This window comes from Scardinius erythrophthalmus (assembly GCF_964197995.2).
Source record: "Scardinius erythrophthalmus genome assembly, chromosome: 17".
NCBI classification, from domain to species: Eukaryota; Metazoa; Chordata; class Actinopteri; order Cypriniformes; family Leuciscidae; genus Scardinius; species Scardinius erythrophthalmus.
Window position 1 is genome coordinate 11,336,198 of NC_138237.1, and position 23,521 is coordinate 11,359,718.

General features: G+C 38.4%; 1 protein-coding gene across 14 annotated transcripts in view; it reads right to left on the bottom strand.

Annotated features, from left to right (window-relative positions):
• The window catches only part of nedd4l (NEDD4 like E3 ubiquitin protein ligase), an 81,329-nt gene that overhangs the window by 40,622 nt on the left and 17,186 nt on the right, over window positions 1-23,521 (bottom strand). For 6 of the 14 annotated variants that reach the window (XM_081391063.1, XM_081391060.1, XM_081391062.1 and 3 more), the window contains exons 1-2: window positions 4,330-5,573; window positions 723-773 (exon numbers count right to left, since the gene is read on the bottom strand). In XM_081391063.1, the coding sequence (XP_081247189.1) occupies window positions 723-773; window positions 4,330-5,439 (1,161 nt within the window). In that variant the 5' untranslated portion in view covers window positions 5,440-5,573. Of the gene's footprint in view, window positions 1-722; window positions 774-1,216; window positions 1,268-4,329; window positions 5,591-11,597; window positions 11,652-12,274; window positions 12,314-17,432; window positions 17,515-23,521 lie in introns of those variants that run through there. The other 8 variants (XM_081391058.1, XM_081391056.1, XM_081391057.1 and 5 more) reach the window with 3 other exon arrangements.

Consider the following 23,521-nt stretch of genomic DNA (forward strand, 5'->3'; position numbering starts at 1 on the left):
TCTTGTTATTATCAGCGCTGAAAACAGTTGTGCTGCTTTACATTTTTGTGGAAATGGTGATACTTTTTTCAGGATTCTCAGAAAACACCACTTTAAATTATACAATTTTAGGACTGTAAATCCAATTTGAGTTCCAAGTTACCACAATTTGAGAAGCACTGTACTAGAAGATGGTGTATCATATCAAAGTTAGAAATTCCAGTATTGTGACAACACAACTAGAAAATATACAGTCCATGATGACATAAACCTAGCCAGTGCTAAGATTTAAAATCGATTGGTGTTGTAAAGTGATTAGCTAGGTGGTCAAGTATTTTATGTGACATGTATTTTAACATGAATGGAATGCTGCACTGACCAAACATTATTACATTATTATACTGAATAATGTTGTGGTAGGGGCTAAACTGGGCCACCCTGGAAGTGCGTCTTATTTTTGGCAGAGTGATTTTTTTAGTTGGGATAGCCCTCTCAGAAGCAGCCTGTGTGTTTACATTCCAAGCAATTCCCTTTCCACTCCGTACAGGGATATGGGCTTCAACATTTTGAGTTGCTTAATTGCCGTCATGTGACCCTCAATAACTTCCATCTCTTAACCTTTCAGTTAAGAGCTAAAAACAAAATCCTGAAACCCCCCCCAAAAAAAAAAAAAAAAAGCAAAAAAAAGCAAAAAAAAGCAAACCAGATATCTACTTGAATGTCACAAGAGCACATGAACTTACCGGTAAATGGGTAAGAGGCACATCCACCTGCCCAAGGAAGTCATCTCTGGTCTATATATGAAAGAGAAAGAAAAAGAGAGGGCGAGAAGAAATTTAAATAATATAAAAAGTAGTAATGTAGAGTTTTGGCTGTGAAACAGTGACTGACTTCAGCAGGACTTGGCAATGAAAACCACAAAGATGAGGACAAATACACATCTGTATAACCCAAGAAGAATGAATGTGTATGCATTAGAAAGAGAGAGAAAGGAAATACAGTAATAAGGGCAGTGTTCATTTCAAAGGTGCCACTTTAAAAAGGAAAAACCTGACAACCAACCCAATGAGGTGCAGCAGATAAGTAATGAGTAAGGGTCAAAAGTCAGAAGGAGTGTATTAATGTATGAACCGCCAATCACCAGCCTTCAATCCATCCACCAATTCCAATAAGCCAAACTGTGAGACTGTCAGCTGTAATTGTCAGGTAGTTGGGTCAGGGTAGACCAGTAGATTACCTGACCATGGTTGAAATGCCCATTCTTGGACCGATCATGACCAATGCGAGCCTGTGTGTGGAATAAACTTATTAAGACAACAAAGACGAGCACATCCTCGCAATCTGGGGTGCACACTGTTTAGGGCACTGAATGTATCTGTAAAAACGAAATGCCATGAATATGCTTTCTTTTGAAAATGACATTAATGACAAACAGTAAAATATTTTAAATACACAGAGGGTGTAGTTAACGGGAACCACATTTGGGAGAACGTTGTCCAATACCGATTAAATCTGAGATCTTTAGCAAAATCTCAAAACTGGTCAAACTACTACATACATACAGAAAAACAGTTCAGCAACAACAACAAAATCTTAAGCATATCTGAGCATAAAAATAATAATAATAAAAAATACATTTAAATAAATAAATATGGTAAATAAATAAATAAATTATTAAAAAAAATATATATATATATATATATAAAAACAATGACACCCAGTTAGTCAGCACCAGAGCAGCAGAATGGGTGTAGCTTTCGGACAACAACGCTCATTTATTGTGGAAAGGTTAAGTATGAGTCACTATTTGTGGTGGTGAGTGAAAAACAGGACCACAAATACATTCTCAACCCCCTATTCATCATGGAAAACCCACCATGTCTGAGGCATTCCTCTGATTAAATGTTAAGTGTTTCTGAGTCAAATGGGGTTAGAGCCATCAATCCACCAACAGCAGTTGTGAATCACAAACAGAAGCTAAATGAAGCAATTAATTAACCCAAAAGGTATGAAGGAATGACCTAGGAAACTCAATAAGCTTGTTTAATCTTAAAGGTTACATTGCAGAAGAATTATGTCTTGACAAAGATTCCTGTCACTAAGCAAACTATTTTGCAATAAAAAAAGATGCTCTAAATAAGTAGCCTAAAAATTATTTAACTGATGTCTTTTAACCACAGCGAATTTGAGACCATTAAGATATCATGTCTTTATGACCCTGAAAACCCTTTTCCCACACAATGGTCTGAGTGTTAAAAATAAATATTTGCTTAGTCATCGTCTATGACAGAGCTGAGTTAGCAGTTGACTTGAGCCGTTAAAGAGGCTGAAATGTGCAGAAACAGAGAAAACAAGCTGAAATCAAGACAGCAGGAACGTAAGAACCAACAGGCCCATGGGGGAATTAACAGAATTGCATGGAATACCATGTTGTGCTCTTTACCAGAAGGAGAACTTGTTTATGAAACATTAGCTACATTACTTAGGTCATGTAGCTAAGGTTTGCAAAGGTTAGGGTCAGGGGTTATGAAAATAAGACCCAAGAAAAAACTTCCGACAACTGATCTGCAACACTCAGAGGTGCTTAAATAAGACTGGAGCCCCCACAAATTTAGCAACAGGGTTCCTTTCCGAGTCACAACAGTAAGGTACCACCACAGCAATAGGAAATGCTGACAGAGCTTAAATAAATCTCTTTTTTATTCTCTCAAGTTCTTCTTCTCTTACCTCTGAGCACACACAGGCTTTTTAAAGCACTAAATCCTGAGTTCTGCAAGAAAGCTGCCACAGATTTTCCCCCCACACCCCCTCATCATGCTTGCTAAAACTTGTGAGACAGCAAACAGTTGCATGTATTAACCTGAGCACTGGCAAGTCAATGGGAAATCCATACACCCCACAGGGAACAAATGCAATAAATGATGACTGAAATTTGATATAGTTATGTGAAAGCTATTGAATTCTGGAAATTCTGCAAAGCATCTTATTAAAAAGTAGTACTGATACATATCTGTAATGTAAAAGTAGATAGTATTTGTAAACAAGAACTCTACAAGTGATGAGGTATTACAAGCCTTACCTTCAGAGATAATTCAGCAAATGTCATAAGATACATCAAAAGACATGATTGAGCAATTCAAAAGAGCAATCATGACAGCAAAAAGTAAACAGATCTGTGTGAGAGGGGTTCACTTCAGTTGATGAACTGCTGCTGGAACATTTGGCTCTTTGACTGACTCATTTCCAGTAAGTCTTTTAAGCAGGTACTGGAAATACATATGCTGCCGATAGCTACCACGGACATTGGGGAAGGTATGTGTGTGTGACATTCCTGATTGCGGAATCGGAAGATTTCTGAATGTGGACATCTCAGAGACTCAAGACCTTCCAAAATGTTATCGCTGTGAAGTCCCACTTTCCACATTCCATCAGAAAGATGCTGTTATGAATTCTGTACATGATAAATACTAGTTCTAGTACTAGTAACGACTGGTGACACTTAAAGTGTGTCAGCACTGCTATGATGAATTGGCATCTAACATGAGTAGGAATGAATCACTGAAGGGGCTTTCGAATCTCAATGGTAACTTGTAGAGAATAACTAATTATGTGTGGCATATATAAAAAAGAATTAAATGCTTAAGAAGCAAATAACTCAAAACAAAGCCTTGAACATAATCTAACTATTATGCATGGAGATTTTCAATATTTTTCAACAATATTAGCAAAGGTCTGTAAAATCTTTGTTTTAAAAAGTTACTGGAACTAAGAAAAGCAGTATGTGTAACTATATATTAGACCTTAATCACCACAGAACAGCTGTTACTAGAGATGAACAGTGACCCAGGCCAAGGGAGAAAGGCCGCTTTCAAAACCAACAACAACACTTGACACGGGACTAAAGATAGAACAAGCTCCTCTAAAGAGAAGGAAAAAAGACAAGTGGACATGCCCCTATGAATGAAGCTACATCTGAAAATGCTTTTAGCTTCTGTATATTTTCCACTTCTGAATATCATATTGAGTATAAGAATTTGTATGCTTGTTGGGAAACCAAAGACGTGGTTACGTCTTGCTCCTGGCCCCAATTTTCATGGAATTTTCACTTCCCAGAATGTGGGTAAGTCATTCCTGATCCCACCTCCTCTTTCCTGCTACCTCTTCTTTCATCTGTTTTTCCCATTCTCCAGCCACTTAAAAACTATTCGAACACACTTTGCGAGGTTTTCACCTAACTGCATTCTTTGGGTAACGAAACAATGGCATGTTAATAAAACAGGCCTTAAACGTAAAAATGAATCAGCACTTCAACTCAATTCAACTCAACTTTAGACCCTCAGTTGTAATTACCTGTGGATTGCTGCAGGTAGGCGCCTTTCCAAAGCTAATATCCTGTGCATGGATGGGGCTGTGTTCGCCTCCCTGGCTGAAATAGATCTTAAACTTGGGCTGTCGCGAGTTCTGTTCCTTACTAATTTTGAATGTGCAGCCTTGAGCTCTGTTCTCAACAATCTCACTCTCAGTCTCCATTTCTGAGATCGGGGCATTAAGGTTTGGCATGGATCCGAGGCGTGAAGGAGCTCCTCTGAATTGCAAAGGTTGTGAAGCGCTCCTCTCAAGACGGATCCGAGGATACCGCACCAAACGGCTGCCTTTAGAACCTGTAATGCCTAAGTCACTCATGTCAGCTTGAGAAGTAGGGTTCGGGTGCCGTCCTTGGTCCTGCTGAAGCTGGAATACCAGTCTTTGCATGCCAGGACCTCTGTCTGAGCTTTGCAGGACAGACCAACGGCCATTCTGTCCATCCTCGCTGTATGGCATGATCCTAAACTCCTGGGGATCGGAGCCATCTGCAGATCTTCTACGAATACTGAAACCTCCAATGGTAATCCCTTGAGGACTTCCATTGGGTACACCCAAACCAGCATAACCATTTTGTCCATCACATGGCCGGACACAAAAGACTTGCCTCTTAGGTTGGAACGGCTCATTACCTGGCTGACTTTGTTCCACATTTTGGCAGGATGTGGATTCTACTCTATGGTAAGCTGGAGGTGGAGGTAAGATCCAACTTTCATCAGGCTCAGTGTAGGCTGGAGCTGGATCCTGAGGGTACCCTGGAGGTGGATCAAAGGGTAATGCATCTTCTTGAGATGCAGTTGAGCGTTGTAGAGATATCTGGACAGACGTGCTCTTGGTCGTCCGTGGTTCAGTTTGACTCTGGAGCTGTGGTATGAACATGGAAGAGCTTCGCTTTAGAGAGGCATCCGAAAAAGCAACTGAACCTGACTCCGGGCTTTCGACAAGTCCTCCGTTTTGTGGCTGTACATGGAACATCATGGCCCCTGCGCCACTATAGCCTCTCTCTTCTCTGTCTTCCACAGTCCCATTCAGCTGCTCAAACTCTGGTGCAGTGTTACTGCGTCCAGATCCAAAATATAACCGAAGCCGGTGAGACATTCTCCTGTCTGCCTTGATCTGTCTCTGTCCAGCTCTTCCTGGATCTGTCTCACCCACCGTTTAGTGTGTCTGATCCCCTTTTGCTCTCCCTCTCTGTCTTGCTCATCCACCCTCTTTCCTTTCTTTCCCTCTCTTTCCCTTACTCACAGACAGAGGCTGCGTTTCGTTTCACAGCTACCAATGAAGCGCTGCCAGGGAGCTTAAAAGTTCAACCCACAAGCTTCAGGGAGAGAGACAGAGAGAGAGAGAGAGAGAGAGAGAGAGAGAGAGAGAGAGGGATCTGGAAAGAACGGGAGACGGGGGAAAGAAAAAAAAACATCCCATGTGTCAAACTGTTCGAGCTGTAGTTCGATAGCGACAGTCAGCAGAAATAGCCCAAGTGGCAAGCTGCATTCCAGGCGTGATTGGATAAGGACGCCTGGTGCTTTTACAAGCAAAGGTGAGGGTAGGGTGGCCAAAGTCACATGATCCAGATGGCACCCACCCCCAGTTCCCGGTTAGACCCAAACAGCACTCTCTCAGCTGCCACTGATCTGTCAGAAGGAACTAGACCGCCGGGGGTGGAATGAGAAAGAGAGGGATCACAGCTGACTCAGGAAACACTCTCCACAAGCTCATAATTCTTTGTGCTCATCCCACACACAGGGCATGTTGGGCCAAGCCAAGTTGGGACATGGTGTGACCCATATCTCAAGCTGGTAAAAGAAGAATTTATCCATACTCCCAAAAACAATCAAACACAAAAACAATGCACACAAAACCTAATAAATAAGTCCTATATTGGTAAGCAGAAGATAAGATTAGAGGTTTACCACTATCATTACAGACATTCTCAGAAATACCCCGGAAAATGTACATTTGCTGGAGAAATACAACATCTTTTTATGTTGGGGCTTCTGTATAGACATTTAATATTTCCCATCAAGCTTCTTAAGGGCTGACATGGCTGAAATGTTCCGTTGCACTAAAAAAAAAAATACTCAAATGGAAGTTTTAAACCACAACAGTCACTCTCTTTCAACACAGAGACAATGATTCAGGATGCAGCCGAGGGACCATTTAATTAGAACTAGAGAAGACAAAAAAAAATAAAAAATTCTACAATCATGAACACTCCTAAAACAAAAACAACAAAGAAATTTACTTTACTTTGTACTTAGTTTAAAAACCATCTTAAATTGTGCGTAATCTGAAAAAAAATATATATATAAAACGTGTTTTACCTTTTCTGGAATTTTTTTAAATATGATCAATCACTGACAGCCATATTTATCATATATAAGCCACAAAGCTTATGTAATTTTTTCTCTTTCTAAAAATCTGTTTGGGGTAAATAATTTTAAGTTTTCGTGCTGGCATTTGCTTTTACACAACAACCATCATCCATAAAATCTGAATCTTTAGATCAGTATCCAGAACCCTCTGCTAACAGATATGCAAATATCATAATGATTTTACCCAGACTGCTGACAGGCTGAATAAGTTGCTAAAGCCGATGTGCAATACCCACATCATGTAGAGAGATGACACTACACTGTCCGTACTCAAACTTGAAGAGACACTGCACAAAGACAGAGCTTTTTCTAAGAAGAAACAGAGGGCAAAGGCACTTAATTGCCAGGAGTGTGAAAGACTTCATGTATATCACTAATGGAATGGAATATATTGTAGGTCAACAACTGTATCCATGTAATTCAAATTAGCCAATTATTTACAATAATGTAAAATTAACCAATCAACATGTAACATTTTAAAATTTTCTGAAGAGAATGCGAGTTCCGCTTCACCCAAGCAAAACTCGCCACCACAATTCTAAGGGGTGCTGAGCGGTTTAGTAAAAAGTTACAATGTGGTTGCTAGGGTTTTCTGCATGGTTGCTAGGTGGTTGCTTAGCAAAAAAGCCAACCTAAAAACCAAAACAGTCTATGATATTCTGAAGTCTTTGGGAATTTTTTGGGGGAATTTTTTCACTTGTTTCTTATGGTCCACTACCCAGAAATCACAACTCTGATAGCTTAATACTGAAGTAAACACCAAACAACATTAGAGTGTGTCTGTGCAGCAACACCAGCCCGACATAAACCGTGAAGTCAGTGCAGCATCTTATTGGATGGAGTGACCGAGACAGACTCCTACTGAAAGAAAGGCCTTGATTGTGAATGTGTGGGCGCTCTCTAAAGGAGGTATTGTTTTGGAGGGCACACATGCCTTGCAGTGGCTGAGCTGTGAACAAAGAACGGAGACATCATGGCGTAAGAATTAGTTTCACAGCACCAAGCATTCTGGGAATTACAACAGAGAGCTTCTACAGTGCTACCTACACATATAATGACTAGTTTTTAAGAAATGGTCTTTATATTACCTGAGACATCACATAACCCTTAATAGCAAACATTTGGCTGAATGATGGGAAACGGGTGTTTTTTTGATCTGGCATGTTTTCAAGAAGCACATTCGCTCACCCACACGACTCAGGGATAGTTATGTGTCTCCATGACAGCGGTTTTCGGAATGAAGAACAATGTAAATCTACAAAATTTGCTATCAATTGTTGTGACCAACCCATCGATCTACATCTTAACTATAAAAAGAAGCCATTATCTCAACTGTCTTCCTCGGATCACAGTAAAATATGCACCAATCGGTACTAGAACTTGGGAACAACATGCTGTGAGTTAATTACAGCTAGCTGTCAAACAGTTTGAGGATACAAAATGCTTTGTACAAAAGAAAGTGGAATAACAAGAGTTGCTCTTACTGAAAAATAAAACAAGAGACAGTCAGACAAGCAGAAACTGGGAAAACAGCAAAGAAACACAACGTTACTGATGAGAAGAGACAGGGAAGAAAATAAAGAGATAACAGAGCGATGGAAATAGACAGAGAGAATGTATGTGAGAAAGCGTGAAAATCATTAAATCGGTGTTCACTCAGTGGGACACCATCCATGTTCTCCCTCAGACATATAAGGAAGACGCTCAGATTCTGCTCAGCTCTCCATTGAAACTCGGCCAAAACTCATCACACAGGGGAGACAACAACCATTTCCCTGTGGACTGCAACAACTCATGCGCACACACACACAACACATCCATCATAGAGTTAGCACAGAGAACAATCCCACTGTCCAGTCACAAACCAAATGCTATACTTAGTAACATTAGCTGTACTTCAGATCCAGAACTATAAAATGCACTCAGTGGTTCTCAACTGGTTTTGCTTCAGCCTCAGATTCTACACTGGACATCATTAAAGTACCAAAATGGTATATGTTAGAAAATTAACCAAAATGAGTATACATAAAAAAAAAATGGGGGAAGAAACACTTCTTTCTTTTCAAAGATAATAAGTCTTATTATTTGCTTTTAGCATATTTCCCTTGTTGTTCCCAACCTTTTTGTGACCCATTTGTAAGTTGAAACCCACCAGTTGAGAACTACTGGTTTGAAGGATGCAGTTGCACCGTAAACAGCTCAAACTGCCTAAAATATATTTCTATTGAAACTTGCATGTCATGTATTTAAATAAATTTGTTGTTACACCTTTGTAATGATGAAGTTGCAATTTAGTACATTTAAAAGATATTAACCCTTTGACACGTACAATCACACTGGTGTGATTAGAACATTGTGCATCATACAGACTATACAACGTGTTTATTTACATCAGATACACATTGTGTAGGTATTAGGCAACTATAATATTTACTATATTCTCCTCCCACTTACCCGGCCACTTACTTTAATGTATTTTGGGAGAAGTGGATGAATCGATGTGCTGTAAATGCGACAGATACCATTCTCCGAATTATTTACAATATTTTTAAAATGTACTTTAAATCTACCTGTACATGACAGTAATTTGCTAAACATTACCAATTACGGTAAGACTTTAGTATGGGGAACACATATTCACTATTAACTATGACTTTTGTCTTAAACTCCTAATTTACTGTTTATTAACAGTTAGTAAGGTAGGTTTTGTAGTACTTAAGTTTAGCTATTGGGTAGGATTAAAGCCCGGGACACACCAAACCAACCCCAAAGAACTAGCATTGACGAAAGCCGACTGTGTTGTTGCCTCGCGTCGCCTGCGTGGGGGGAAAAAGCTGCACTTGAACACACCGAGAGAACTACAGGCGACTGTCAGCTAGAATGCGCGTTCTGCGCCTGCGTGTAAATGAGACAACTGTCTATTTCAGCAGATATATTCATCTATATTCGTCATTCAAAAAGGGAAACCTGACGCTGCAGGCTGCAGAAACACAAACCATAAACAAAGCGGTGCGTGTTTACCATTTTGAATATCAATCCTGCTAAACACTTTCTTTATTCCACTCCACTCATGCTAATATTGAAATATTGGCCAAGGAACACTCAGGTAAGATGACGTAACATTAGAACAGCCTTTTATCTGTACCGTTTTGACTTTGCTCGCTGTTTTGATATTATTCACGTGCACTGACTCGTTCACTAAGCTAACCAGCCAATCAGAGTTCCCTCTTTCACCGACGGCCCGAAAAAACAGACAGCGTCAGACTAGAGCTAACGGTGCGGAACACACTGGTAAAACTACGTCGGCCGACGCTCAAAAACGGTCCAACATTGCCCAACGGCCAATCGTCGGCTTGGTGTGTCCCGGGCTTAAGGGATGTAGAATAAGGTCATGCAGAATAAGGCATTAATATGTGCTTTATAAGTACTAATAAACAGCCAATATCCTAGTAATATGCATGCTAATAAGCAACTAGTTAATGGCGAGAACTGAATCCTAAAAAAAAAGTGTTACCACAATTGCTATAGACCAAATTTTGAGAGATTTAGTAAATTCAGACAATAAAACAGTCTTCACAATTCTTCACAATATGAAAAACTCTCTTTGTGATAAATTGGGAACAAAAATGTTCCTAGAGAAACACTGGTCAATCGGATTTGTAAAAATGAACTCTAAACTGGTTCTTTTTCCACATCATCACCCCATTAGAAATACAAATGGTTTGTACTGTAGGTAACTGCATACCAAGCAAAGCAACTGAGCATCGTTGCTATGGGGACACTAATGAATGGTTTAGCACTGACATTAGTTACATAACAGTGAAATTTCTTTCATTGTTACACAATTAATACATCATTTAATAATGTATCTATCTTTCAGTGCAGGTCAAACAACTAAAGCAGTCGTTTTTAGACCATTTTAATGATTCTTTTGGAGATACATTTGAGAGGTGCAAGCTATTTTCAGACTAAATTTTGAGAAAAAGTGAGAAAAAATTTGAGAAAAAATTGGAGAAAAAGTGAGAACTGGAGCACCGGAGAACACACAAGCTTTATTCCAAAACCCAGAGAGCTGCCTACTTAGACTGCATAACATGTCAAATTAAGGCATCACATGTGCTCTCAGCTCTCAAAGGGTAAGCTTCTTCAGTCATTCTGAAAAGTCAATAGAAATGCTAATTATAAATACAGTTATATTACATTCAATATGAAAAGATAGAGTTAAAAATTGCTTGATTTAATTTTCTATTTGAACTATTTGTGTCATGTAATTTTAAAATATTGTGTTGTGAGTTGCTGCCCATATAAAGCGTACAATTTCGATGTTCTATGACGATTTTAGTACACTGGCTAGATAAGCGAGTGTTTTCTATTTTCAAAACTTGCATGGGGGATTGTGGGATTGAAAACATAGACGAGCAAACAGTGAGAGTGTCCAAAAGTTAAGAAATGCTCAACTTTAAAAACTTTATGAAAAAAAGCCACTCGGCAGCCAATCACAGTGAAGTAAAGGCAATGACATCTGTCATCATAAGCATTTCAAAATCTGAGTTTCTGGTGAATGTTGTCCTGAAATCACATTGCTAGACATCAGATTTAAATGTGCATGCATTCACTGTGGCAAGGCTGAGGCTCAATAATCAAAAATTGTCAACTGTGCAATCAGGAATATAGAAATTAACTAAGGCAATTTACTAGATTTTGGAGCAGAGCTAGAGAGTAGTAACAGAAAACACCAATAGGTCACAATATGTCACACATTTAAGAGAAGGAGGGATCATCATGCCATTAGTATCTATTAAATGTAACACAATAGGACCAGTAATGTCATATGCCTGCTACAATTCTGACTGACATGTACTGTCAGGTGGAGGTGGTTCTTACCAGGCGGTTTTCATCAAACACCTCAAAAAGAAGCCGGTGGTTTTGTGGGCAGACCTGCAGACATGACAGAAGAGAGAACACAAAGTTATAAAAAATGTTTTTTTGAGCAACACTGTCAAAGAAATTCAATTAATCAACCAAAAATACAATAGCTAGTAAAAAAAAATAAAAAAAACACTTCTCAGTCACATGCAAGCCACCTAACCATACAAAGCAGGCATTTGCTATGTAGATATAAAACCATTTTGTTGGGGGCATTATCATTGGCTTAGAATAGCACCTATAAATCACGTCCGTGTGAATGGACTTCTAAACGAAGCAGCTCTGCAGAGACGGAACACAATCTTTCACAAGATTGTTTTACGTACAAGCAACATTTCCGCCCATTGACGTCACACAAAATTATGTGCTGCTTCTAATAATAGGTTATTACAATTGTAGAGGTGCCGAAAGGTGAGGTTTAATAACAGATGTGCATTCCGAGATATATTACAAAGCCCTGATTTCTTGATAGCACTGGACAGAGTCAAGATTTAATAAAGAAAACAAAATTGCAAATAAAAATTTTAGCAGGGTGCCTTCCAGTACAAAACCCAGCCGGTGAATTTATGAGTTAGATGAGCCATGTTTGGCTTAAAAACATTCTGATAACCAAAAAATTAAAAAAAGCAACTTACTCTGAAATAGAATTCCTCATTCCATTTGGGATTGAGAGTCTGAAAAAGAACCAAATATGTTAATTTATGCGTTTCAACAGTTTCTGTGATTAAGATTTTTTTCTCTAACCTTTCAAAACACTTATGAACAATTAATTAAACAGGTAATTTTATTAACTATAACATGTTTTCCACAATTACCAATTTGCAAAAAAATCCTGATTATGTTGGAGAATGTGGAGTGGATAATTTCATCCAGTTATTTTAACAACAGTGATTAGCATGCCATTATCTTGATGAGATTTACAACACAAAGGAAATTTAGAGCAGGAGACCTTGGCTAATATTTACTATACTTGAATAAAATATTTTATGGTAGCTTACAGAGAAAGACAAATAGAAGGCGGGAAAGAGGGGGGAGGGGGTGCTGAAATTCAGACAGAGAGAGTGCACCGGCCCTTGACTGGTATCGATCCTTTTAAGTGGAAGAAGAACTTAATCATTAAGTCAACATGGCAGATTGATTGACAGTTTAATTTAAATGCCCTAAGATGAGTACCTTAATTGATTTAACATAGAATAGAGACAACAGAATGCTTCTATTTCAAATTAGTTTTACAGTGTTCAGTTTTTAACAATCCTAATCCTACTTGGATGTCGAATCTCAGATTTTCAATGTGGTCTCAAACTTAAAATAAGACGCTAATTAAAATGACATTCGCATAAGAAATTAATGATTGGCGGGTCATAAACATACGAATACGTGTAAACTGATATGATTCGCACACACAAGCATGCAGGATGCTGTAAATACGTCTGCTTTATTGGTCTGTGAACCATGTGTTAAAGCTTGTGAAAATACTTTGGGTTATTAAAGCGTAGAAATACACCCAGGTGTAAATTATACAGGAAGAACAAAGTGATGAAGCTCTGGCCGATTTTTTTCAGCAGCCTTTTAACAACATATAACTGCTCTTACATGTTTAAATGTTTCTCTCTTACAAACTTTTTATTACATGCATCAATATAACAGCACACAGTAAACACTAATATTATACATTTATTACTTCTAAGTTAAACATTTTTCATCCAAGGACATTTGAGTGATGATAGACCGAATCATTGAATTAGAGTTTTGAATTGATTCACTGAAACAAACTGATTCACAGAATTTCATTGTCAGCTAAATAAACCCACCAACTATGATTCATTATCTTACTGTATGTCTTTGCTCATCTCTTTTATTGTAAAAGTCAGCAAGTCAGTGGTGAACTGAAAGCCTCCCTCCTTACAGTGACTAAATCACTTATGGCAGCCAGGGCATTCTCTCTCCTCCGATTTGATTCTTCCTGACATGCCCACTGTGTCCGACAGTCAACTGCTTGCCTGGTTTTTATCCTACTTGGTAATACAACCAAATCAAGTCAACTGGAGGGTCATTTTCTACACATCAAATACTCAACTAGTGTTCCCACAACTACTAGTTCCTCAGGGCTCTGCATTCAGGCCGATGGCATTATCTGTGGCTCCGTTATCAAACCACATGGTTTCTCTTAGCAGTGTTATGCCAACAACACTCCGTTCTCGATCCTATAATCTCCCTCCATTTCCACTTTCTTCATAGTCTGCATCTCTCACGTTCCAGAATAGATAACCAATCATCACCTTAAGCTTAACCTAGACAAGGCTGACTTCCTCTTACTCTTGGCCAAACAGCCTCTAGTCAATCCATTTCCATGTCTATTGAAGCTTATGCAGTTGTCACCTCCCGACTACAGACTAATCTTGTCATAGCCTGCAACTCAAATTCACTCTAATCAATCTTTGTCTAAAGGTTTTCAATAGGTAATTGCCTATTGTAAACCTAGTTTTGTAGTTAAAAACAGTTTAACTGGCATCACACCTACTATGATTATGTAAACTAACTAAATACTAAACTACAGTAAATTAGGAAAAAATAATGGTTTTCAATAAATAATGAGCAAGCTTCATTAACCTCTATTTTACATACAGTATATAAATGTCAAATTATTATTTATTTTTTTCTGCCATATTTTGGATTTGTTTTAATCCTGAATTTGTATCATATGTTATCATCTAAGGTCCTCATTTTTCCAAACATTTTTTTTTTGATTAATGAAATTGACATTTAGGTAAAATTGTATAACCTCAAATATTTGTAATTGGCAATTTCTGCTATTTATAATGACAGTCAAAACTGCCTGCTTTGTTTTTATTACATTTCCATAAAAATGTATGAGTGCAATATCTTCCTGACACTTTTAATTGGAATACGTCTACTAAGTGCATTTGTGATAAATTAAGACTAAACGTCTCATATAGGCCTACAGTAAAAGATATACGTAGATATTTCATAATAGGTATTTACACTTTTAAATGAAATCTGGTCACAAACATACGTCTTTGTTCAATGAGACAAGATACTGTGCTGTTTTGTGCCACAGACCATTGAGTTCCCAGACTAGTTCATCAAAGCAGGATGCTTAAAGCATCAGTCAACACTGAGACCTGAGGATTGAGGAGGCTTATGTTCCACACAGCGGTGCATTGTCAGCTATTAATAACCAGAAAAGTCTGCAGTCACAGCACAGGAGACTTCAGAGTAAGGACTTTCTGATTACGGACTTAATGGAACTGAATGGACCCAAATGCTGACTGACTTGCCAAGTCGATTTATCGCCAGCCTGAGACCAAACTCTTAGTTTTCATTCAGTGGTCTAAAAGAAACCTTTCAAGAATATGTCTAAGAAATATTTCACCCAAAAATGTGACATTATTTTAATGACATTTTCAATAAATAAATGAGAATTAATAAACACATTTTTTTCTCCCAGTTCTCATATCATCATCATATTGGTAACACTTAAAGGTAGGGTAGGTAGGAATTGTCTAAAAAACGTATTTTCCAAATTTGTTTCAACTTTATTTATATATCAATACATAATTAAAATGTAAGTACTCTGAAAAAGAAAGTATAAAAATCGAGTGTCTGTAGACCTCTCACGACTGTTTTAAAGACAGCTCATTATTTCCATTCACTCCACCCCCTCCCTTCTGGGCTCCTTCCAAAGCCACACCCCCAAAACACATGAACGCGCGACTCCGACCGCTGAGCTGGAAGACGCATTATTTACCTGAGACGAGCGGAGAGGAAGAAGCACAGTGCATGCAGTGACATCATGTCAGAATCACATGTAATAAAAAAATCTTTATCATTATGAATATAAACAAATAAGATGTATTTTAGTACTCACTATCAAGCTAGCATATTGATATTGGTAAAGTTTAAAATATTTTTTTTTTATTCGCTAACGAGCTAGTTATATCTATAAGGCAAAGCTAAAAACAGGTTGTATTGATACACGTTTTTCCATTGCCATCAGTTACACTGTGATGAAGATGAATTTTGTGTAAGATTCATAACATATATGGTGTTCTGCATGTAAGAGTTTCCATGATGAAAGCATTGTTGACTCTGATGAGGACTACACTCCAGAGACAAGTACCGCATCGTCAGCTCGAGGACAGGTCCGGGGTCGAGGGCGAAGCAGAGGAGGTCGTGCAAGAGGCCGTGCAACTAGGGTCCGAGGCTATTGACACGATTTTTATTTCTTTGTTTATCTAAAGACTTTTTTTCATTACCTTTTCTAGTACTGTCTTTTTTTTTTTTGCCTTGTTTGCCTTCGCTAACTGCATATGCCGGTAATGTGAATTTTGACTGCTCTTTCTCTGCCATTGTTTTGCTATTCCTAGGTTCCGTGCCTCTTGAATTCCTCAAATCAAACGTGTTCGCGCAAGTGGGCAGATCCTGTGGCAAAAGGGTGGTTGCCATGGTTGCGAGAGAGTGACAGTCGCCTAAGCCAATCCTTTGTTTCGTCCCGAATGGAAATAATGAGCTGTGTTTAATGCAGATTAAACGGTCTAGAGTCACTCGATTTTTATACTCTTTTTTTCAGAGTACTTACATTTTAATTATGTATTGATATATATATAGAAAGTTTAAACAAATTTGGAAAAAAGTTTTTTATAAAATTCCTACCTACCCTACCTTTAACAATAAGTAACAAATAATAAAAAAGTTAAAGTACTTATCTTTATACTTATCTAAAGTAGCTTTGTTTATACAATTGTTCACTGATAGTTCTTGTTAAAGCAGGTTAAATTAAAAATAAAATAATATTAATAGATACAACTTTTGATTTTAATAATGTATTAGTATATGTTGACGTTTACTAAGTAAGATTAATACATGCTTTAGAGGTATTTTTTATTTTTAGTTCTTGTTAACTAATGTTAACAAATGGAACCTTATTGTGAAGTGTTTAAGAACCATGTCAGAATCTCTAAAATATTTTTTCTAAAGAACAATATTCATAAAAACTATCTTATTCTGCCCTTAAAAAACACATTTTTAAGCATTATCTGTTAGTCAACCAAATGCACTCCACAGCCTATAAGACATTTGCATCAAAACAAAGCATGCAGTTTGCTTTAAAGAGGTCTGTGAATGTTACACCAAGGCTCATTTCAATTGCTAATTTCTGGTGACGTTATCATAAAGGACTTCTCTGGGCATCGTTGTTTATTTCCTTGTGTGTGCATTCCAAGGACAAACAGATAAATAGGGAAGTATGAATTAGTACTCCATTAACGTCACTGCATACACAAATAAAGCACTCTGTGACAGTGAATGTCATGAAACCTGTCAATAACATGACTGGGTTATAATTTACCTCACTATCAAAAGAAAGATATAAGATAATTATGTTTTACATAAAGAAAATTAAGCTTATTTTAAAAGTATAAAGACTGATATTGTTTCCATGACATTTTCTTGCATTTTCTTCCCCAGTTCACAGTATAATAATGCAAATATAAAGTTCTCTCATTTTGAGTAGTTTGCATACAGTACATTCACATGGTCCTGAATTCTTAAAACAATACTGTTGTATCATATTATTCAAGGCCTGATAAAACTACAAAAGCTCATGCAAGTACTGGCACCGGTCTATGGAAGTACTCCTCCTAGTGGCTTTAACATCTTGAACAATCACTTGTTTATCTCCTCACTTTCAGTTCTTTCAGTCATCCTAAAATCTCTCAGAAACATTCAACTAAAACCTAAATGTCACAGCTGCTGAGTGCAACTGAAACTCACCTTTTTGATGGTTTTTGTTTGTACTAAGCCAAGCTCTCGGTTTTCATCAGCGACATATAGGGAGAGTTTGACATACGGATCACTAAAGAGGAAAAAAGAAAAGAGACAAAAACACATAAGACCTTAAGACAACAACAATTTAGAAAATGAAAAGTTTATACAATCAAAAACTAGGAAAGATTAACATTAAAAACATTTATTAAACAGTGGATTTATATTTTTACAACACTGATACTCTCTAGATCACTTATTTTCCTCATCTTTTACTATGAAACTTTCCTTTGGCTGGTCAGGCAATTAAATAATGAAGAAATAAATCTGTCATGTTTTGGCATTGGGAAAATAATTCCCAAGGAGATAAGCTACAAGCTTAAGGGCCCAGCGTTTAATTCTTACACAAATACACAAATAATTTGTTATGTAACAGTAGTGTGTGGAATATATTTATATTTGCTGCGCTGTACTGTTAAGTACCATAAAAACTTACTGCAGTACAATTTAATCAATTTATGTACCCACCCAACCTAGATAACAATGTGAAGCTAGAAGTAAAAAATATTGTGTTTTTGTACAAACATTAATGGAAAGATATTTGCACTGATTTGGCAGATTTTTGAGAATAGTATCTGCATTTCCCCATCCAACTCAACTAACACTCAGAGCAATAGGTCTGGGTGAGGTAAAGTTGGAAAAGTGGTCAGGAAACCAGAGGGAGACAAAGAACGGAAACCATAAAAAAATTAAGGATTAGCACAGCAAAACTCATTATCTTACCAAACAGGAACAATTAAATGCACAATAAGGGACTGAATCAAACAATAGGTCAGATGCATGTTAAGCCCCTATCCCATATGGAAAAGTTATGTAAGAATCTTACGAGACGAGTATGCTTGACAGTAGTACTTTTAAACATATATACCAATAAAGCTCAAACTGTAAAAGTTCTATACTGTAAAATTTGTTCTTTTTAATAGCATGAAACTTAAGGTAAATACAGGATTGTGCAAATATCATTAAGCTATTATGAGAAAAAATTACGTAAGGGACAACTGTGTTTTCACTGTACGTTTAAAGGAAAACACACACATTCGAATTATTCATTCATCACTACATACTAATGAGCCAAAACATTATGACCACTCACAGTTGAAGCGAAAAATGTTAATAAATTTCCTAACAAGGTCACATGTCAAGTTCTGAGTAGATTAGATGATTAGTGATCAATTAGTTATTGTAGTCGATGTCGTTGGATCAAGCACAAATGGACAGGAATAAAGATCTGAGCGACTTTGACACGGGCCAAACTGATATGGCCAGACGAATCTGTCAGAGTATCTCTGAAACGGCAAGGCTTGACCAACCGTGGTCTGAAGAGGGACAAAGCACAAACCGGCGACAGGAGGTCTACTGTTACACAAATCTCACAAAATTTTAATGATGGTTATGGGAGGATCGGACCAATCAGAGTTCTTATGAGGACCCCTGTCCACCGTCAAAACCACCTACAATGGGCATGCAGAAGGTCGTCTGGTCCAATGAGTCATGTTTTCTTTTACATCACGCAGACGGCCGTGTGTGAGTGTACCGTAAGCCGTATGCCTGGGGAAGTGATGAAATCAGAATGCATTGTGGGAAGGCAACAAACTGGTGGAGGGAGTGTGCCGCAATGTTCTGCCCAATCAAACCCTGGGTCTGGCCTTTCATGTGGACACGTGCCACCAACCTAAACATGGATGCAGACCAGGTACACCCCTTCATGAAAATGGTGTTTCCTGGTGGAAGTGACTTCTTTCAACAGGATAATGCACACAGCACACATTGTTCAGGAATGGTTTGAGGTACATGAAGAGTTAAAGGTGTTGCTCTGGCCTCCAAATTTCCCAGATCTCAATCCAATTGAGTATCTGTAGGATGTGCTGGAGCAACAAGTTTGATCCACAAGCGGCTCCACCTCGCAACCTACAGGATTTGAAGGATCTGCTGCTAAGGTCTTGGTGCCAGAAACCACAGGACACTGTCAAGGTCTTGTAGAGTCCATGCCTCAGCAGGTCAGCGCTGTTTCAGCAGAAGGATAAACAGCATATTAGGCAGGCGGTCATAATGTTTTGTCTCATTGGTGTATATAAAACATACACTTTTCCAAACGTATAGAATTGGTTACGTACTTCCCATATGGAATTTTACACCTGACACCTGAAAGAGATTACATCGACTTTAAATACAAGGAGACATAAAGACTTTTACATGACAACAAACACAAAGTTCGAGGGAAAATGTCATCATAGTCATCTTTTTAAGAACTCAATGGAATGTTCCTGAATTTACTGAAAACAAAACACTTAAAATAGAAAACCAAAAACAGAAAGTGTTGTACAAAAACAGCAGGCCGTGTGACTAGGAACTGCTGATTTGACTGAATCCCACGTGGCTTACTCTCTCCGTAAGGGTCTAGTGGGTGTTTTCATGCTGGTTTATTAGACTAGCAGACACCTTTCCCCCACATCGACTAAGCATGGTCTCACATTTTAAAAATAACAAAATCTATGCATTTTTTGCATGTGCTAGGGGAAAAAATAAAACGCAAAACCTGTTTTTAAGTATGGTCTAATCCCAATTTCCAATCCCGAACTGCCATTACTAATTATATTATATACTTTGAAAACAATCTTATGATGTCATAGCACACCAATTCTGTAAAATGGTGTACTTTAAAATCGCCAGCAAGTATCTAATTAGTCATTTCAGTAATTAGTATAAGTTTGTAGATTGGGTTTCAGCCTGAAAGTCACTGCTACAAGCTCAGCATTTTCATTCATTGGCTTCTGGAACAGTTATTTAGCTTCCCTTCCTTTTCTTTAGACTGTTGTGCAGCTGATCTTCTCTGGTTTTTAATTGCAGTGTCTGGATTCCCCGTCGCCTCTAATTGAATGTTTATATAAGGATTTGGCTTTCTTGATTGGGATAAAACAATACTTTGAGACTGAACATTCTTGCCTTTGTCAACACATTACTCATTTCGAACACAGATGGATGAATTTCACTTCCAGGCACAGATTAAAAAAAAAAAAAGTGATGAGTGATACATTTATGTGCAGATGTAAAAGTAAAGTGTATAAATATAAAAACGTGTATAAACAAATGACAAAAATGCCTAAATCATTCTGAGAATAGCCTGTAGACAAAGGCAAGAGTCGGAAAAAATCTGTTTGCTTTGGAATTTCTTCTCTTGGCCAGCACTAGAGAAACCCCAGATGCCCAAATCACTGTCCCATTTTCCCGTGTTAAAGGCCACAGAGCCGCTCAGGTGTCATAAGAACACTAACAGTGCACACCGTTACCATAGAGATGGGCGACTTTGTCATGGGGGACTTGGTTCAGTACTTGACTCTGTGCAAAAAGCAGAAATGAGAAGGGAACCAAGGGAAATACAAAACAAGTCTCGACTCTGAGACAGAGGACACTCTCAACTGACTGATCTCAACTGATTCAAGTAAAGTAAACTAAAGGTGAACAGGATTATTGACTGTGTGTGCAAAAAAATGCATTTTCAAGGTTGATAGCAATCTGCGGTCAAATGACAACAGAAGGTTTACGAACTATACAGCTCAATGTAAAATGGATCGCTAATAAATAGATAAAACTAAAATTAAACTAAAATTACTGAAACAAATGAAAGAATCCCAAACTAAAAACACACTGTATGCTGTGTATTTGTTATCACAAAATCTGAACTTTTCAAAACAAGAAATTCTTGACTTTTCTGTATATCTTTAAGCCAAAACAAATTAAAGCAGCATGCGTTACAGTATATCAAGTTTAAATCTGAAAGAGACCAGATGTCACACTTTTATAAAAGAACAGCTTTTGCAAAGTATATGAGATCTCTGGCTATTCTCACACTGTCAGTCCAAATTAGATTATTTGTGTATCCGATTGGAATCTGATCTAAGGGTGTTTTCAGACTATTGGATCGTTTGCTTTGTTCCAAAACGGGCTTAATTTGTTACAATATTGCATTTTCTTCTTGGTTCAGTTCACTTTCACAAGGCAACATTTCAAAGTGTACCAAAATGTGTTTGAGCAAGTCACATTGAGTAAAACATCCTCTTAATTGGTCAAATTTCACCTGTTTACGTTCCTCTGTCAATTCATCTTGATGGATGACGCAGAACATTTTCGCTCCGCAGGCTTATTATGACTTCTGCAGCCTCAAAATTATTGAACCCCTTCTTGGCAAGCATCTTTAGTACTTAGTAGAACACCCTTTTGCTGTTAGGACCTGCTGCAAACGAGATGTATAACCAGACACCAGCTTCTGGCAACGTTTCTGAGGAATCTTAGCCCATTTCTCAAAACAATGGCCTCCAGTTCAGTAATATTCTTGGATTTGTGTGCTGCAACCACCTTCTTCAAATCCCACCAGAGATTTTCTATGGGGTTTAAGTCAGGTGACTGATGGCCACTGTAGAATCTTCCAGGACTACTTCTGCAACCAGCTTTGGTGGAATTTGAGGTATGCTTGGGGATCATTGTCCTGTTGGAAGGTCCAATGATGCCCAAGCTTCAGCTTCCTCACTGACGGCATGCCGTTCTCTCCTAGGATTTCCTGAAATTTCAATGAATCCATCTTGCCTTCCACACACAGCACAGAGAAAGAGATGCTCTTTGGTTTTCAATCACAAAATCTCACATAATCAGACACTACTGCTCTTTATATAACACATTCCCCATTATGAATTTTGATGGCACTGGGTCCGTTGGTCCATTGGGTTGGATTGCTTTCTCACCTCAACCGAACCGCCCCAGAGTTCGTTTTCAATGGGCGAGACCACCTCATTCAGGCGATCTTGGAGTAATTGTTTTGGTGCGGATCCAAGCACGACTGCAGTGTGCAAAATGCCTATGAGAAATGCAACAGGGTCCGAAGCAAAAGTTCCAAACGAGCCAGGTGCGAAAATGCCCTAAAATTATTGACTGTCCACATTGTGTATTGGAACTGTTCAGATCCAATTTGTGTGTTCCATACCGCACTTTCATTTTCAAGAATATCTGCATTGGTTTCTATGGCAATGATGTTGCGTTGGTAATAATAATAATTAATAATTCGTTACATTTATATAGCGCTTTTCTAGGTACTCAAAGCGCTTTACATGGAAGGGGGGAATCTCCTCAACCACCACCAATGTGCAGCATCCACCTGGATGATGCGAAGGCAGCCATATTGCGCTAGAACGCCCACCACACACCAGCTTACTGGTGGAGAGGAGACAGTGATGAAGCCAATCAGTGTATGGGAGGCCATGATGGACAGAGGCCAAGGGGCATATTTGGCCAGGATGCCGGAGTTACACCCCTACTCTTTTTCGAAGGACATCCTGGGATTTTTAATGACCACAGAGAGTCAGGACCTCGGTTTAACGTCTCATCAGAAGGACGGTGCTCTTTGAAAGTACAGTGTCCCCATCACTACACTGGGGTGTTAGAACCCACACAGACCACAGGGTGAGCGCCCCCTGCTGGCCTCACTAACACTTCCAGCAGCAACCTGGTTTTCTCAGGAGGTCTCCCATCCAGGTACTAACCAGGCTCAACCCTACATAGCTTCAGTGAGCAACCAGTCTTGGGCTACAGGGTGATATGGCTGCTGGCAAATGGCTGTAGGTACACAGCAAAAACAACCGCCGCAACATGGAGAGTTTGCAATACAGATGTTTACCTATTTATAACAGGCACAAAAAACGGATTTGGACTAACAGTCTGAACGTAGCCTCTGAGCGGCCGATGCCAGCATAGTCAAAGACTTCCAAAAATTAAGTGCAGATGTTAGATATGGCTTTAAATTAATTTCGCTATTCAGTATATGAATGATTCGTCAAAAGAGGTAGCAAATGAGAGAGACGTTCTGTTCGGAGTCAGATTTTGTTCTATCAAACCCTCCTCACTTTTTCCGTTGAGACATCTGTGATGGTGCCTTGTGGCGTCTTATTTGCTCAGCTGCACATCTTTTGCTTTAATTAGCACAGATGTAGCATCATCCTCATGAACCAAACACGTCAGACTCAGAAACACTCATGCCGTTAAGCAATCTG